General features: G+C 36.7%; 1 protein-coding gene across 2 annotated transcripts in view; it reads right to left on the bottom strand.

Moving 5' to 3' along the window:
* ABCD1 (peroxisomal ABC transporter 1) overlaps positions 1–15,006 on the bottom strand; it is a 69,358-nt gene extending 54,352 nt beyond the window's left edge. For both annotated transcript variants that reach the window (XM_089788397.1, XM_089788389.1), the window contains exons 1-2: positions 14,715–15,006; positions 12,609–12,794 (exon numbers count right to left, since the gene is read on the bottom strand). In XM_089788397.1, coding sequence (XP_089644523.1) covers positions 12,609–12,670 — 62 coding nt within the window. In that variant the 5' untranslated portion in view covers positions 12,671–12,794; positions 14,715–15,006. The remainder of the gene's footprint in view (positions 1–12,608; positions 12,795–14,714) is intronic.
* Positions 15,007–18,574: the final 3,568 nt, after the last annotated feature.

Consider the following 18,574-nt stretch of genomic DNA (forward strand, 5'->3'; position numbering starts at 1 on the left):
GGTAGGAACATACTGCAAATCTATAGTCCCATCTTCAACCAGCTATCGTATGTAATGACAGTGAACATCCACATGCTTGGTTCGTTCATGGAAGACTGGATTGCATGCTAACTTGATAACGCCTTCGTTATCAAAAACCAGAGTAGTCGGTCCTGCAAGTGACATCTGCATATCCCCAAGCATTCGACGAAGCCAAACAGCTTCACATCCTACCTTAACAATCCCTCTATATTCAGCCTCTGTAAAAGAGGGAGAAATTGTCTGCTACTTCTTGCTGGTCCATGTGACTACAGAGGATCCCAAACTGAACACATATCTAGATGTTGACTTTTTATCATCAATAGAGCCTGCCCAATCTAAATCTGTGAACCCACTGAGTGTAGGATTAAAACTTCGAGAGTACAGAAGTCCATAATCTAAAGTACCCTTCACATAACAAAGCACATGCTTTGCTGCCATCCAATGATCATCTTTAGGAGCTATCATAAAGCGTGAAATATAGCTGACTGCGAAACTGATATTAGGCCTAGTAGCAACGAGGTAGATGAGGTTGCCTACTAGTTGCATGTATGTAGTATCATCAACGGAAGGAGAATCAGACTTTGCGGATAACTTGAGACCTTTCTCCATAGGTGTAGGTGCAGGTTTGCAATCCTGCATTCGGAATTTGTCTAACAGGGCCCTGGCATATTTGGACTAAGAGATGAATATACCAGAAGACTGTTGCCAAACTTCAACACCTAAGCAATAATGCATGAGTCCAAGGTCAGTCATGTCAAAAGACTAGCATAAGTTCTATTTCATTCCCTGAATCAAAGATGTCGAACTGCCAGTGATGATCAAATCATCCACATAGATAACCAGAAGAATGATGTCACTGTCAGTAATCATGATGTCCAGATTTGAGTCTGAAGAACTCCTCTTAAAGCCTTGATAACTGAGGTACTTATCAATCTTGATTTACCATTCCCGAGAGACCTGCTTCAAGCATAGAGAGCTTTTACCAATCTGAGAACCTAATGGTCTTTACTAGCAACCTTGAAACCAAGAGGCTGCGCCATGTAGACCTCTTCATGGAGATCACCATTCAGGAAAGCGCTCCTTACGTCCATTTGATCGACCTTCCAAGTAAACTGTGCTACCATGGCTAGAACTAATCTGATGGTGCTCATCTTTGCAATAGGAGCAAAAGTCTCCTCATAATCAATGCCCTGACACTGAGAAAAGCCCTTCGCCACTAAACAAGCTTTGTACTTGTCCAAAGTACCATTTGATTTGTATTTGATTTTGTAGACCCATTTGCAGCCAATGGGTTTCTTCCGTGGTGGAAGATCGGAAAGGACCCAGGTGTTGTCCTTCAACAGGCTTTGGTGTTCAGATGTCATGGCTTGTTCCCTCTCTAGAATTCCTTTACCCTCGAAATATGTTTGAGGTTCAAACACACTATGAATGTTGGCCATAAGAGTAAAGTTAACAGAATCTATAGTTTTGCTCTTTTTTCGAGCAATTCTCCAATCGAAGATCAGCAAGTGTCTTAGCCCACCACTTAGGCCGGATAGGAGAATGACCAATAGTAGTGCTAGGAGATGCTTGATTAGCAAGATCCTTATCAAAAGAATAAAGATCAAACTTAGGTGAAGCATCTAAAAAGAGAGGTGATCCTGCAGGAGAAGTTGGAGGTGTCTGTACAAGTATCACTGGAATAAATGGAGCTATAGCAGCTACTAGAGCCCTCCCATTAGTTGGACCTAATAAAAGCCGAACTCCCAAATCATGAGCCATCATAGGCTAGTCTGCTTGATCAAGAACAGGAGAAACAAGCATGAATGGTCCTCGCTACTCATCAAAGACTACATCATGACTGTATATGAGACGAGATATCTCAACATCAATCAAGCAGTAGGCTTTGTGAAGACTGCTATATCTAACAAGCATCAGTTTCTGACTCTTGGCATCCAACTTGGTGCGTTACGCATCAGGGATCCAAACAAAAGCAAAGGAGCCAAAAACCTTCAGGTGACTGATTCTAGGCTCACGATCTAACTAGGCCTCTTCCAAAGTCTTACCTTTGACCGCCACTATGGATGACCGGTTCAACGAATAAACTGCAGTGTTAATTGCTTATGCCCAAAACTTCTTCGGAACATGTCTGTGTTCGAGCATGGAATAAGCCATCTCGGTGATTGTCCTGTTTCGACGTTCAACTACACTGTTTTGTTGTGGCGTGTGGGGTGTGGTTAACTGGCGTTTGATGCCATGTGCATGCAAGAAGCTGGAGAAAGCATTAGAACAAAATTCCTCCCATTGTCTGATCTAAGAGTAATAATAGATTTCCTAGACTCTTTTTCAACTAAGGGTTTAAACTTCTGAAATACAGTAAATGCGTCGGATTTCTTTTTAAGGAAATACACCCACATTTTTTTACTAAAATCATCTACAAACAACAGAAAATACCTGGACCCAAGAACAGAAGGAGTGGCCATAGGGCTGCAAATATCGGCATGAATAAGTTGAAGTACCTGAGAAGCTCGCCAAGAATCGCCACTAGTGAAAGGTGTGCAATGTTGCTTCTCAGCCCGACATGCATCACAAACTCCAAGCTATTGAGTCTGAATCTCTGGCAATCCAAGAACAAGCTCATCCTGAGCAAGCTGTGAGAGATAATGCACATTTAAGTGCCCATATCGCTGATGCCAAAGTGTGCTGACAGAATATTGCCGAGCAGCCATAGCTAAGTCCTGAGATCACCAAAATCAGAAAGTTTGAAAAGACCATAATCCTCAAGACCTACTACAATAGTAGACTTAGTCACCTGATCAGTGATAGTGCACTGATGTGAACTGAAGGTGACTACCAAGTGTGGAGAATGTCGCAGCAATTGACTGACTGAGAGTAGATTTAGTTCCATCACTGGAACGTAGTATACATCAAGGAATATGAGATTCCTCCCAACAGACTGAATCTGAATGTTGCCTTTACCGACAACACTGTAATCTTCTCTGCCACCAAAAATAACAGAGTCTAAATAAGGCTGGTAGTCAGTAAATCAATCTCTACAGTGAGTGAAATGACGAAAGGCACCTAAATCAATGTACCAAGCAGATGACTTCACATGATATGCAAGTCTTTTAGCTATGAAGGCATAAAAGGTAGATTCCGCCTGCTCAATGTGCTCTATACTGTTCGCTTTGGGCTGCGAACCTGACTGCTTAGACTATGTAGCTAAATGTTTCCGACATTCAACCTTCATGTGTCCAAACTTGTGGCAGTAGTTGCATTGAATGTTCTTCTTTCTAGAACCATTTGGGGTTCGAGCAAAAGACTTCTGCTGAGATGGCTGTTGAAACTTGCCCCCTTATCCTTCTGAAAGGATTTCGTAGCAAAGGCTTGCTCGGTGGAGGTGGAACTGGAGCTGCTACCAAACTGTTGTTTCCACCGATCTTGCTAAAGCAACACTGTGCAGAGATCAGTGAACTTCAAATCAACATCAGTAGATGTGATGTTGAGAGTCTCGATAAAATGTTCATAGGATTTAGGTAAACTCTGAAGAGTGATAACCACAATATCCTCTTCCTCCATCTTGCAATCGATGGCAAGTAACTAATTATGGATTTCCTGAATCCGATTCAGGTGTGCCTGGAATGAGGTGCGCTCATCCATGACAATAGAAAATAGAGTGGTTTTCAAAAAGAAGGCTCTACTTTTGTCAAAGTCTCATGAAGACCTTTGAGATGTGTCCAGATTTTGGCAGCTGTCTTGCCGGATGGAATCTGAGAAAGCTGATCATTAGCCACGGATAATTTGAGAAGCATCACTGCCTCTCGATTATTCAGATCCCATGTATCTTGATCAGGACCTAGAGAAGTCGGACGCTTCGTAACACCTAGAACAAGTTGATCGGTGTTCCGATATTCAAAAATTGTGATATTACGTTGCTTCCAGGTGCCATAATTGCGACCATTGAATTTGGAGTTATGCTCGAGCAGAATATTTGTCAGAGATGCCATGGCACATTTTGCAATGAAAAACTGTGAAAATCTGCAAAGGCACGTTCTTCGAAGCAAAAATATGGAAGACCCATAAGAATCAGAGAGTGACCCACAAGAGAGCTCAAAAAACCCAGAAGGAATATGCCGTCGATTTATGGATCTATTGGCTCAAAAATTGAAGCACGAAAAATGAGGCACCTAGAAAAATGAACGACAACCCAGTTGAGCTCTCGAAAAACCCACCAAGAATTTGAAAACAAAAAATTTTTTGACCCCAAAAATTAGAGTTTCGAGCCAAAAGACCAGTCAGCGGACATGGAGGTCAAAACAACAGAAAAAATGGTGTTTGCAGGTCTAAAAATGCTCAATTTGTTTCAGAACGCACGCGTGTTGGAAATGACAGCAAAGAGAATAAAGATTGATGCCCGGAAGTCACACGATCAGGAAAAACCGACACGTTTTTGTTCTGAAAAAAAGAACTGCGTGTTTGGTTTCCGCGATTTGCAAAGCAATGATCCAAAGATAGGAGCCAAACTCGTTATTGAACCTTGCAAAATCGTGTGGAGTCTTGATTCAAGCCACCAAACACGCCAAATACCACCACCAAAAATGCGATTTTTGTTGGTCGCAATTTTCAGCGAGTCATGCTTTCCAAAGAGGATTCTTAGAAAAAACGATGTCTGGATTTTCGATTTGCCACGGGTTGCAGAGTGACAATTGCAAAATCGTGATTTTCAAATGTGAGTTGCAAAAGCCTAGCTCAAGATTTCTCCAGGTAAAAAACCCTAGGTGGGTTTTAGAGAAAATCGACTGAAAAAAATTTGAAAAAATTTAAACAAATAATTTCAAGAAGAAATTATAAATTTTTCCAAAAAAAATTAGGTATTGGCTCTAATACCATATTATGAGATAATTGGTAAAATACTTGCTTGATATTAACAAAGACCGAAAGGTCAATTTATACAAAAGAATGAGACGATGTTTCCTTAGGAAACAATCGTAAAGAATAGAAACATTCTATTCTAAAGAAAGCAAAAAATAAAAGCAAACTAAAACTTAATAGATATTTACAAGAGATCACCACTAACTAATAATAGACGACTTATCTATTATTGTAATAGAGTTGATAGGATGGGTGCTTTACCTTTAGGGGTTTATGACGAGTTACAACATAATTTGGGCTTGGAACAGTTGTAATCAGAGTAGTGCAACAAGAGGTACAGCAGTGCTTTTCAAGTTGACATGGAATCCAGGGATCCTACTGATGGATAAGTTGCATCCTTATTTTTTGTTCCATAGGATGGCACATCTTGATACATAGAAACTAGTATGAGCTATAGAGAGGCTTGCAGATGGATATAGGACCCTGGTGTTGGTTTATGGACTCATTATTACTTGAGGAGAAGCAATCTCAAGGATGGAGGATTGGAAAATCCCCTTTTCGGACGTTAGAGAATTTAAGCCAAATGCGTAAAACATTTTTGGTAGTGACTTAATTGGAGCCTAATGCAGATTATTTAAAGCCAATTTCAATGTTAAAAGGGAGATCAAAAGGTGGCGAAAGAGGAAGAAAACGAAAGACAGAAGGGGAAATGTGAAGTGTCACCAATTGAGCTTAAAGAATGGAGAGGAGTTCATTTGCAACATGCTGCAATTTGCGATTTGATTTGAGATATCTCTTGATAAGATTTGGGAAGCTTCTAGCTTTCTCTTGCTGAAACCTGAGGACAGGAACCTTCAGGATTCTCGGTGGATAGGACAAAACCAGGTCATCTTTAGAGTGAATTCGCGATGGAGTTCATCTTGCATTTCATGTTCTTTCTGAGTATTCTAATCTGACAGTAATAATGTATTTAAGATTGGGTTTTTGGTGTTGTAAATTTATTGTATTGCTAGTTTACAATGCAATAAGTTTTCTGAGGATTTTATATGAGCAATTTCTGGTTTATTTACTTGGTTTTATTGCATAGAATTACATGCTTGAGCTTCTGAAAATTACTGGGAAAATTTGGGTTCAATATCTGGTAGGGAATATTACATCACATAAGGATCCCCAATCCAAGGGGCAGCGAAGCTTTGGCATGTAGCTGCTAATTTCACCAACTTGGATGAAACCACTCAAGATCTTGCTAGAATCGCTATGGATGATGATGATGTAAGGTTCAAATGATCTTAAACTTGCAGCTGCTGAAAATACAATAGATGATGATTTTTTTTAATCCTTTTGATGATTGATGAACTACATTGAACATAGAAGACAATTACCAATTTTTGTTGTCAATTTTGTGATTGTAATGATTTCCATTTGAAATGTGAACCTAGACATATAACATATGGCTTATTTGAATATATTTTCTATCAATTGGCATTTAATATTTATCTTTGGCATTTGGCATTGAACAATGATGAAGTATCATTCTATCAAATGATTTAATTTTACAATTCTTAGTATTTCTTTAATTTATTTGTATATATAATTATGTATATATTGTCATGTCCCCTCTTTTAGCTCAATCTAGCAAAGACATGTGAGTTAGCTTATTATGGAGTCTTGTAGGCTGACGGGGTTGGATAGAGACCCAGTATGGTTATGCAGTGTTGGGGACTTGACATTCTGGCAGTTATTGATCAGTTGGGAGACATTCCTTGTTTTTAGGAGGCAGTTCCTACTTTTTAGGAGGTATGATCTTGCCCAGGGTTGGGTCTCCATGAGATTACTCTTTGGGCTCAATTTCAGAGGGATAGGGCTTGTTTTCTAAATTTTAGGAGCATCCCTAGATTTTAGGGATGAGACTGCCAGTGGATCCTTGATTTCCGACTTTAGTCACATTCAGGTGACAAGATGATTTTATGGTTTGTGATGTCAGTTGGGCATTTTGTGACTATTTGGGTTATATTTTTAATATTTCCTAAGTTAGTGTTTAATAATTAAATAAGGCTAAGTTATTAGCCATTTTGGAGTAATAAGGGGTTTTTGGCCTCATTTGGATGCGCATCCTATGGTGTGATAGCTCGTTGGAAAGGTCCTGAAATTCTCTAAATCTTTCTCTTTGGTCTCAGGGCAATTTAGTAAACAAATTTCTATCTATGAGGAAAAAGGTCATTTTCTAGTAACATGACCACTTTAAAATAAGAAATTATAACACTTTCACTACCCAACGCCACTTGGAGACACTTAGAGTTCGATTTGCAATTGAGAGGGGGATAAGGAGATAGAAGCTTCATTCTAAGATCATCTTTTGCATATTTGACAACTTGTTTATGAATTTGCTCTGAATGGGCAATTTCTAGCCTGGGACGCAAACCCCAGGTTAGTGATTCGCTAGGACATAGCACTAAACAATCTTTGGCACCGAATTTCTTAGGCATTGTGCATGGTGATTAAGGACAGAGGCATCAATTCTCATTGGGGTTTCAGTGTGGTATATCATCTTTCCAGTTGAGGCGTGGTTCATTGCAACCTGTGGGACGCCATTTGCAGCAGATACACCACGTGGTGTATAGAGTATTGCTTGTATTCACCACCATATGTATGTTGGATTTGAGAAAAATCTTCACCTTCCAGTTTGACATCAAATTTGTATGTGAGCTTTGGGAAATGCATTGGATTTATTGCTTGGCTCTATAATTCAGACAAATCTACTGGGTACGGTTTGCAAGAATTCTGATTTTTGCTGCATACCTTATTTATTCCAATCTTGTTTCATGTTTGCTATTCCCTATTCCTTTCTATGTTATAAAACTATCAAAAACAAACAAACCTTTCTACACTTCTGTCTAGTTCTGCAAGAAAACATAAATAAACAGAAAAACAAAATTAAATATAAAAAATTACAGCAGTTTAACAGAAGAGATCCATCAGGGATCTTTTAGTGGTATCAGAGCTTACATCCTGCCAGCCTATAGGGTTTGTGAGAAATTGTCACAACAGATTTCAGCATTCGGGTACTGGCTAAAAAAATTTCATAATTCATTTTGGCATCTAGGTATTGGATAAAAAGTTTTGATAATTCATTTCAACATCTGGGTACTGGCTAAAACGTTTTGATAATTCATTTTGGCATCTGGGTATTGGATAAAAACTTTTGATAATTCCTTTTAGCATCTGAGTATTGGCTAAAAAGTTTTGATAATTCATTTTGGCCTCTGGGTCCTAGATCAAAAGTTTTGATAATTCATATTAGCATCTAGATAGTCATTAGTTGGTGGATTGAATACAAATCTATGCATCCAAGAGCTGAGATACACAGATTTTATACGCGCAAGAAAGCTCAACTTGAGCAAGGGTTTGGAATAGACTAGGAACCTATTATGGTAGAAGAACAGGTGGGTGGCACAGGGAATCAGGATGATGAAGAGAGAGAGATGGTGCGTACCCTATTCACTACTCAACCCAGGATAGCTCAGGCTTTAGAGAGATTACAGGATATCTTGGCGCGTTTGGATATGGGTGGACACAGAGGCGGGCGAAGTAGATCAGTTTCAGTGGTTGGTAGTCATTGCAGCCATCAGTCCCATTCTTCAGTTGGGAGCTCCCTTCATTCCTCTAGGCTGCATCGCCATCATACACCTACTACAAAAAGACCATTACTTCCTCAGTTCATACCAGGTGAACGGCCAGCACAAGTGGAACCACCAGAGGTGGGGTTCCAAGAGTCTGTTTTGGCAACCACAACTGAGTGGAGAGCACTACCCCCTGAGGTTAGGGATGTCTTCCCTCTTCCCTAGTATTGTGCATAGCATAGAGATACAGCTAGGTTCAGTGGAGATCGTGGTTATAGACCACCACAGCAGTAGCAGAACTATGACCTCAATAGAGCTACTGGGAAGATCACATTGGCTACATATAATGGCTCAAGAGATACGAGTGCACGAGCTTAAGTTCACAAGCTGGATATATATCTTTCATTACGGCCCATGCCTAAGCGTGAGGCTATTCAATTTGTTGTGTTGCATCTAGAGGGGATTGCCTATTATTGGTGGCACCATGGATTGGTTACCCACGATCACACCTTAGTACATTCCTATGCTGAGTTCACTGAGCAACTCATTACACGGTTTGACCGTAAGGATATAGAACTTTACTATAGAGAGTTGGCTCATCTGAGACAAACTGGTCATGCAAAAGCTTATATTAATGAGTTCCAGCGCATTGCAGTTATGGTACCTGATATGACACAGGAGCATAGTGTGATCCTATTCATTGAGGGATTGCAGGGCAAGCTTAAGGGATTGGTTCGTGCTTTCCAGTCGGCCACTCTTAAGGATGTTATTGATGTGACATTGAGATTGGACGCCACTCCTATCTCTTATCAGACTGATAAGAAACCATCGGGGAATATACAGGCACCACAGAGATCTCCTTTACAAGCTAAGGACACGCCACCTCCACCTCCCAAAGTAGACCTCGATTCTAGAAATGAACTAAGGGGGAGGAAATTATGTTTTTCTTGTAAGGAGCCATGGGTACCAAGACATAGGTGCCTTGGGCAGGGAAAGGCACATCTTATTGAGGTCATATCAGATGCGGACGATGAGGAGGTTCGGGATATAGATGACAAAGATGATGGTGTCCAAATTGAGCTCGAAGATGCTGAGGTAGCAGTCACAACACAAGGGATTATGGCTACGTTGTCAGGTGCACCGATGATTCACCTCTTCTACATCTCGGGTATGATCCATGGGCATACTGTGTATTGTTTGGTGGACAGTGGGTCTACACATAATTTTATAAATACAAGAATGGTAGACCGATGTGGTCTGCAAGCACAGAATTTTCCAGGAATCGATGTGATTGTGGCTAATGGTCTTACTCTGCAATGCATCAAGGGTATCCCATAGTTGAGCATAGGCATGAAGGGATACACCTTGATAGATGAACTTTACATGTGTGATCTAGGGGGCATAGATGTAGTTTTCGGCGTACAGTGGTTGCAATACTTGGGGAGATACAGCCAAGATTTCAGGAAGAGACAATTGGAGTTTATGGTGGGGAGAAGGAAGATCGTGCTCAAGGCATGCCCACTTTCGTCTCAGGGTGGATCAGCTAGGAGTATGATTACTGATCAGGACTTAAATAGTAACAGTGATTTGATCATAACCCCATGTCCCTCAATATCTCAACACACAAGAGCAGGTGCCTTAGATTTGCCACGGAGATTGTACGAGGTTTGGGACGGGTTGCATAACAGGACTGTTTTGGGACCGGCTACTAGTCTAAATTTTGACAAGAGGATAGGATGGCCATTTGTTTGGATTCTTGGGCGCAAGGGTATTCAGGGGTGGATACTCTACTATGACAATGTGATCTACTTCACTTCTACACCTTACAGTGGGAAGTATGTTTGTCCTGACGAGACACTTCAGGTTTGGGGTCAATCACTGCTCTGTATTTGGATTGCTTGGGATAGTGGAGGATTAATGTTGTATTGCTTGTAGGCAAGCATCTCCGAGAGGGGAGGACTGTCATGTCCCCTCTTTTAGCTCAATCTAGCAGAGACATGTGAGTTAGCTTGTTATGGGGTTTTGTAGGCTAACAAGGTTGGATAGAGACCCAGTATGGTTATTCAGTGTTGGGGACTTGATGTTCTAGCAGTTATTGATCAGTTGGGAGACGTTCCTTGCTTTTAGGAGGCAGTTCCTACTTTTTAGGAGGTATGATCTTGCCTAGGGTTAGGTCTTCATAAGATTACTCTTTGGGTTCAGTTTTAGAGGGATAGGGCTTGTTTCCTAAATTTTAGGAGCATTCTTAGATTTTAGGGATGAGACTACCAATGGATCCTTGATTTTTGACTTCAATTACAGACAGGTGACAGGATGATTTTATGGTTTGTGATGTCAGTTGGGCATTTTGTGGCTATTTGGGTTATATTTTTAATATTTCCTAAGTTAGCGTTTAATAATTAAATAAGGCCAAGTTATTAGCCATTTTGGAGTAATAAGGGGTTTTTGGCCTCATTTGGATGCACATCCTATGGTGTGATAGCTCGTTGGAAAGGTCTCGAAATTCTCTAAATCTTTCTCTTTGGTCTCAGGGCAATTCAGTGAACAGATTTCTGTCTATGAAGAAAAAGGTCATTTTCTAGTAACATGACCACTTTAAAATAAGAATTATAACACTTTCACTACCCAACACCACTTGGAGACACTTAGGGTTCGATTTGCAATTGAGAGGGCTTATAAGGAGATAAAAGCTTCGTTCTAAGATCATCTTTTGCATATTTGACAACTTGTTTATGAATTTTCTCTGAATGGGCGATTTCTAGTCTGGGACGCAAACCCCAGGTTAGTGATTCGCTGGGACGTAGCCCTCAGCAATCTTTAGCACCGAATTTCTTAGGCATTGTGCATGATGATTAAGGACAGAGGCATCAATTCACACTGGGGTTTCAACGTGGCATATCATCTTTCCAGTTGGGGCGTGGTTCATTGCAGCCTGTGGGACACCATTTGCAGCAAATACACCACGTAGTGTATAGAGTATTGCTTGTATTCACCTCCATATGTATGCTGGATTCGAGAACAATCTTCACCTTTCAGTTTGACATCAAATTTGTATGTGAGCTTTGGGAAATGCATTGGATTTATTGCTTGGCTCTATAATTCAGACAAATCTGCTTGGTACGGTTTGCAATAATTCTGATTTTTGCTGCATACCTTATTTATTCCAATCTTGTTTCATGTTTGTTGTTCCCTATTCCTTTCTATGTTATAAAACTATCAAAAACAAACAAACCTTTCTACACTTCTGTCTAGTTCTGCAAGAAAACATAAATAAACAGGAAAACAAAATTAAATATAAAAAATTACAGCAGTTTAACACAAGAGATCCATCAAGGATCTTTCATATATACACACACATACCCAAACATAACCAAACCTCCAAACCATAATCTTCCACATGCCAGGTTCTCATACCCATATCCAGAACTGTACCTGAACCGGCAACTTACTTTCTCAAGAATATCTTGCCAAATCAAAAGGCAAAGTTTTTTTAACAAATCAATATTTAAACTGGAAAATATCAAATTAGGGTCAAAGTGTACTGAGTTTTTACAAATGTCAAATTGCTATCAAAAAACTGAAAAAAAGAATAGTGTAAAAATGAGCAGGACTGACTTTATACAGGTTCTATAAACAAAATTCACAATTTTGTTGACATTCTTGAAAACTCACAATTCCTGGAAATATGTGATCAAAACACATTTTACAGACCAAAAGAATTGGGTTGACTGATCATTTAAAAGAACTAGAGAATTATTTGGCAAGTATATTTGCAGGATGGTCAAGCCATGCTTAATCAGCATAAACTGCAATTTTTAAAACATTTTTGGAACCATGGCCCACACAAATTTAATTTTTGGTTGTACAATGTGATGCATAGTTTGAATTTCAAAAGAAAGAAAAACAAAAAGAATTTTCTATTGAAAAATGAAAGACAATTATAAATAATTCTGCATGGTTTTAGTTTTTGATCTTTTCAAGTGTTGTTTTTATTTACAAATGTCACACAGAAATTGAAATCTCTCCAAATCCTTTACTACTAAGAAAATTGATGAAAAGCTCCCCCATCAAAATACATTGAGGCAAACCTCATTAGTTGGGTACAAAGTACCATACCTTCTAGAGTGAGAGAACCCAGGAACCTTTTGGGTTGTTCGCAAAAGCTGCAGTGAAGACATGTTGGTGGCTTTTGAGTATATGTCCCTGTGACTTATTAAGAAATTTTGGTCCAATATGCTTCACTAAACATTTGCTAAAGGCCCCATACAATCTTCACACTACAGGTGTTCCTTAGCCTGGAACCTACAGTAGGAAACCACAAACCATGAATTGAAATCAAGCAAAAAGAATCTAATAGTCAAAACCAGAAGAACTTAGAAAAGCAAACACAGCTGATAAAACCAGAATTGTGACAATGTTTATTATTATTTAAATCTTGTTATGATCTTACAGTTTGAATTTCTTAATGACCAAGTTTAATTGTTCCTGGTGTTCCAATTTTATCACGCCATTGTTTTTGTGCGATGAATAAATGAAGAAAGAGTTTTAATGACATCCACAAGACCATCAGTCTATGGGTCCAAGAGCAGCATCGCTAACAATATTTAACGGCAAAGGTTAATCAATCATTCATCCTCGGTGTTTAATCATTTGAAATCAAGCTCAAAAACAAGTAGCATCTCTATACTAGTTACTCCTGATGCTCTAGCCCAAATGTGCAACAATGCAACTACCAGTTATAACATCATTCCCGTAACCTAGGATTTTTTTCATGTCTTGAAATTCAGCAGAATCATATTATTTGGCTGCTATGACGTAATAGTCTAGAAGTAACCAAATTATAGAGTTTCCATCCTGCTTCAGTTAAATAACTCAAGACAAGACCTAAGCTTGGTGAGTGGCAATCCCATTCTATTCTCATAGGATCCCAACAGTACTCAAAATCCAGTGGAAAGAAGATCATTTGTGCAACTGAGCAGTTAGAAAAGATGACTGACCAAGTAATGTTGTTATTTTCACTCAATGGCAGCAGTCTTTAGGCTATTACTTATTTAAAGTAACAGCTGCAAACTGGAGAGTTCCTTTGAGCTCATTATTGAATGTTTATCTATGGATCATTGAGTTCTTAGAAATCCCATAGAATTGAGGTATCATGATTCTTTAAGTTTTAGGCTTGTGAGTAATTATAAATTTTATAAGATTCCTCGCCCGGTTGTTAACAACAATTTGGACCAAAAAATGTTCTTCCGATCTCACATACAATTAAGTTAAACCTAACGCATTAAGTTCTGAACTTTCCTATCATAAAATATGAAACAGCTAAAATTCCAATTTAGGGCCTCCCATCATGGGAACTCTGCTAATTGTGACAACACCAAGCCATTGCCCAAATTAAAGATACCAGAACTGCAGGGGTTTCACTGCAGACATAAACTTAACATTATCAATGTGTCTATCTTCAAAGGCTACAGAAACATATGACAATTTTCCATCCGCTGGCTGCAAGATAAAGACCTTTCCCGGTCAACTCAAATCTTTGAATATCTCATTTCGTTGATGCCTTAAACCTCATCTATCGACAAACCAAAAATAAATCATAAGTAGGATCCTGAAGTTCTCCCAATTTCATCTAAGTTTTGAGTGATCTACTCATTACAATTCATATCTTCTCGCAGAATTAAGGGAGTAGATTAATCGGAAGCAATGATGACGTGGCCCTAAACAAAAGTAGAATTTCAAGGCATTATTATTCAGCGTCCTGAATTTTAAAAGGCAAATTCTCAAAAAAAAATTATTCTATACGATAGAGAGCTAAGATGTCCAATTATAAATAAGTACTTTTTGATCTTTACTTATACAGAACTAAATGAAACATGCCCGCGCCTCTGAGAGTTGAACCCATGACAACCTCAAACAAAAATCTAAAACCCAATTGAGAAATGACATCGGGTCATCAAAATTCTCAATATAAACATGCACCCACATTTCATCATCTCACAAATCTTCGACCATTGCTGCAACCCTTCAATAACAGAAAAACAAAAATATTCTAAAGCAACACGCATGCGAGATATAACCTAATTGTTATGGGTTTCCGCTATTGCTTCCGGTTCAGTTAAGCCAAGAAATGTAATATTTTAATTCGTTGAGACTTCAGAAACAAAACAGTTTTCAAATAGAAGAAGAACAGAAATAATCAATAACAGAATTGGATAACAATACCTGATCACTGATCTCAGCTGCTCATGAATTATTCCTTTTAGCCGGGCCAATCCTCCACCACAAAACACGAGAAATTTGATTCCGAATTACTCTAAATAGAAGGTTTTATTACACCGATTCAAACATAAATTTAGGAATTTGATGAACTGCATGCTCTACTTTCAGAAAAGAATGGCAGAATAATCCAAAAAAGGAACCATTTTTATTGTAATTTTTCTTTTTAGAACATTTTCTTGGATTTTTTCCACAACTGTTTCACTCAAGTCCATCTTGCGAGAAGGCTTTTAAAAGCCCTTCTCTCGAGATAATATCGGGTATTTATGGAACTCCTCTGATGTAGAATCTCACAATTGTTAGAACCCGACCGCTGCTGACCAGTGGTGATGACAGTGCGACCGTCTACAGCCGGTGACTGTTGCTTTTATCCCAAACAACAGAAACTTGAAGTATGGAGAATATTGGAGTTTTCACTTTTACTCCATTGGATTTGTCCTTTATCCACAGAATTTTTACCGTAGATATCGGCGGTAATATTTTTAGATCGAGTTTGTCGTGTTTCCACAAGACAGTTTGTGACGTCACCACATCGAAGAAGATTCTTTTGTGATCTCTTTAATGAGAGAATATTCAAACCTTTTTGTTAGAGCCGCTTCTTTGAATATATCACATATCACGGGAACATTACCAGGGGCCCGCATGGGTGGGGGTTTATTTCTTTGCAACTTATTGTCATATCGATGTTAAAAAAAAATTGTCAACTTTAGTTTTGAAGGTTAGGCTCTTTTTTAATGTTGTACGGCCACAAACTTATTGGTTGTTTTTCAAATCAAAATGTTGTTGTTGTTGAATTGAGATTGATTGATACCTATGACTTTTAAAAGTAGATTAGTGTAAAATAGTTTGTAAGCAAAATTTTATGAGGATGTAATTTAATTAGGAAGCAAATTTCATGATAGCGACCTTCGGCAAGATGTTTGAATGTAGGATAGGGGATTTTGGGCGTAGTAGAACTTGGTGATGTTAAAAACAAGAAACGCAATGCGTCATAGTTCCTGCCTAATGCATAATGGTTGTAGAGGTGTAGATGAGTGAGAATAAGGTTAAATAGTTCTAAATTAACATTGTGAATGCATTTATTTTTGCCTAGAAATGCACTTTTGATCTGATAGGAAGGCTCATATTTTGTTGTTAAATTCTCGTCCTAAAAATGCAGTTGTGTTCTAAAAAGATGACTCATATTTTGTTGTTAAGTTCTCATGTTATATTATTATATGTTTGGGCATTTAAGCCCAATAATAAGAATTATTCTAAAGTCCCCAACTATGTATTATTCTCATCTTGATTATCAAATGGAAGTCATACTATTTTTAATCATTAGATAGAGATAAATAGTGGTATAAAACATTAACAACATAAACATATATGCAAAGGAAAAAATGATAGATAATATATAAGAGAGATAAAATAGTAAGATAGAGCAACACCAACATAAGTTGTGTGTGTGTGTGTGTGTGTGTGTGTGTGTGTGTGTGTGTGTGTGAGAGAGAGAGAGAGAGAGCGCTATAATTATTTTTCTTAATAAAATAAAGAGAGAGAGAGCTATAATTATTTTTCTTAATAAAATAAATAATCAAAATAAAATCATGGTTATAATAAAAAAATTAAAATATATTATATTTTAATTAATGAAACTTAGAATTTAATTTTTATATTAAAACTCACATTTGTATAAGAAAAAATGAAATGTATTGAAATATAAAAATATTTTATAAGTAAAACTAATTGTTTAATTTTACACAGTTAGAGAAGTTTACTATTTAATGTTTTGTATTTCCAATTTTTTCATAAAATTGAGTAGTTTTTAATTATGAAATAATATATATATAATTTAATATGTACATTTGTAAATAATAAATAGATGTAATTCATATAAATTTGATGTTGATGAATAAATATGATGTAATAAATAAGAAATAAAATATAACTATTTAATTGTAATACATAGTTTATAAAAACTTAATAATAATTTACATATCTTTTAGAATTGAATTATTTCTTTTTTGTGGTTATTTCTTTTACTATGTCTTTTTAATGTAAAATATAATTATTAATTTAATATTAAAATATATATTTATGTTTTAAATATATTTAAACTAAATGATAAATTGTTTAAATATAAAATATTAATAATAATAAATGATATAATTTACAAATTGTAACACTAATCAATTATACATATTACAAACACTATTATAAAATAATATTGTTTAATTTATTTTTACAAAAGTAAAATAATAGTAATAATTTGACTACTTTTATTAAAAAATCAAAGTTAAAAAAAATTTAGAAATTCAAATACAAGCTATTGAAAATGATTGAAAAAAATTAGAAATTCAAATACAAAGATATATTGAAATTATATTAAAAAGACATATATATATATATATATATATATATATATATATATATATATATATATATATATATATATATATATATATATATATATATATATATATATATATATAATTTGAACTTATCTATTACATGGAGTTTTAGGAACAAGTTATATCAAATAGTCAAAAATAAATATTAATGTAAAATTAATAATAAATATATTTAAAATAAGAAATTAAGAATATTTAATAGATTGTGATAATTAATATTGATTAGACATTTTGTGTGAGGTGGAAGTTAAAATGATTGAAAAAATAAAATCTTATCAACTTGTCACAAATGTAGAAAAGATAAAGTTATAATTAATACATTCATTAATGCAAGATGAAGTTGTTAGAAAATATTTGAATTTTTTGTTGAAGAAAATTAATTTTCTCCTCCGCAAAAAATAGAATGGATGAAAAATGTGATTTATAAAATAATGAAAAATTAGAAAAAAATATAAACATTTGAAATATCATATAATCTTTTGAATTTTTAGATTTGATTGGTTAGTGTCAATGTCATATTTGAATTGACATGAATGCATAAGTATTCCCGCCTTGGCAGGAACTAATAGTAGGAATCAGAAGTAGACAAGAAACATGGCGACTAGGAATTAAGGTCATTTTAAGAGAAAAACAATTGTCATGTTGTTGACAGAGCTTTCCCCAAATACAAATCACCTTAAGGAGTAGGTAGTCTTTGTTAATGATTTGGAAAGGGTTGTCTTAGGGCACATATTGGAGAATGGTGGAGTTAGTGGAAGAATTTGCCTTAGGGCAAAATCACCCAAGATCAAGAAGCTCAAGCACTAGCACAAAATTGACCAATAACGTATGATCAAAATAACAATATGAAATTGAATTGATGTACATACACACTAGGAGTGTCTGTATATAAAGGCCTCTAGAATGACTAGGAGTTAGCAAAGTGATAAAACTCACAACTAAGCACATGTCCACCAAGAGTGGATTATCCTCCATTGAGCATAGAAGTTAGTGCGATGATGAGAGGATAAGCTTACATAGGTGTGTCACGTAAAAAGATGTTGTAGGCACTATGTGCTTAATTAGAGTGTGAACAAATGTGTTGTCTAAATGACAACTCAGATAAATATGCAAACTCCTTTGTTGTAGACACCATGTGCTAAATTAGAGTTGCTAACTCTTGTGTTGTCAAGAAGACAACTCATATGAGTATGCATACTCCTAGGTGTCTAATTAATAAATAATAAAATAATGCATTAACCTAAGTAAAATTAAGTAAAGTGTAATAATAATTAATTATTTACACTAACACCCCCTCTTAAGTGCAACTTAGGGGAATGCACTTAAGCTTACGAAAGCTATAATGAAAATGCATGTTCGGTCTCGGCTACTAGGCCATGTTATGTACCCATATACAAATGCAATGCAATCTCT

This window comes from Cupressus sempervirens, chromosome 1, assembly GCF_028749045.1.
Source record: "Cupressus sempervirens isolate cs-2001-9-10 chromosome 1, ASM2874904v1, whole genome shotgun sequence".
Lineage (NCBI taxonomy): Eukaryota > Viridiplantae > Streptophyta > Pinopsida > Cupressales > Cupressaceae > Cupressus > Cupressus sempervirens.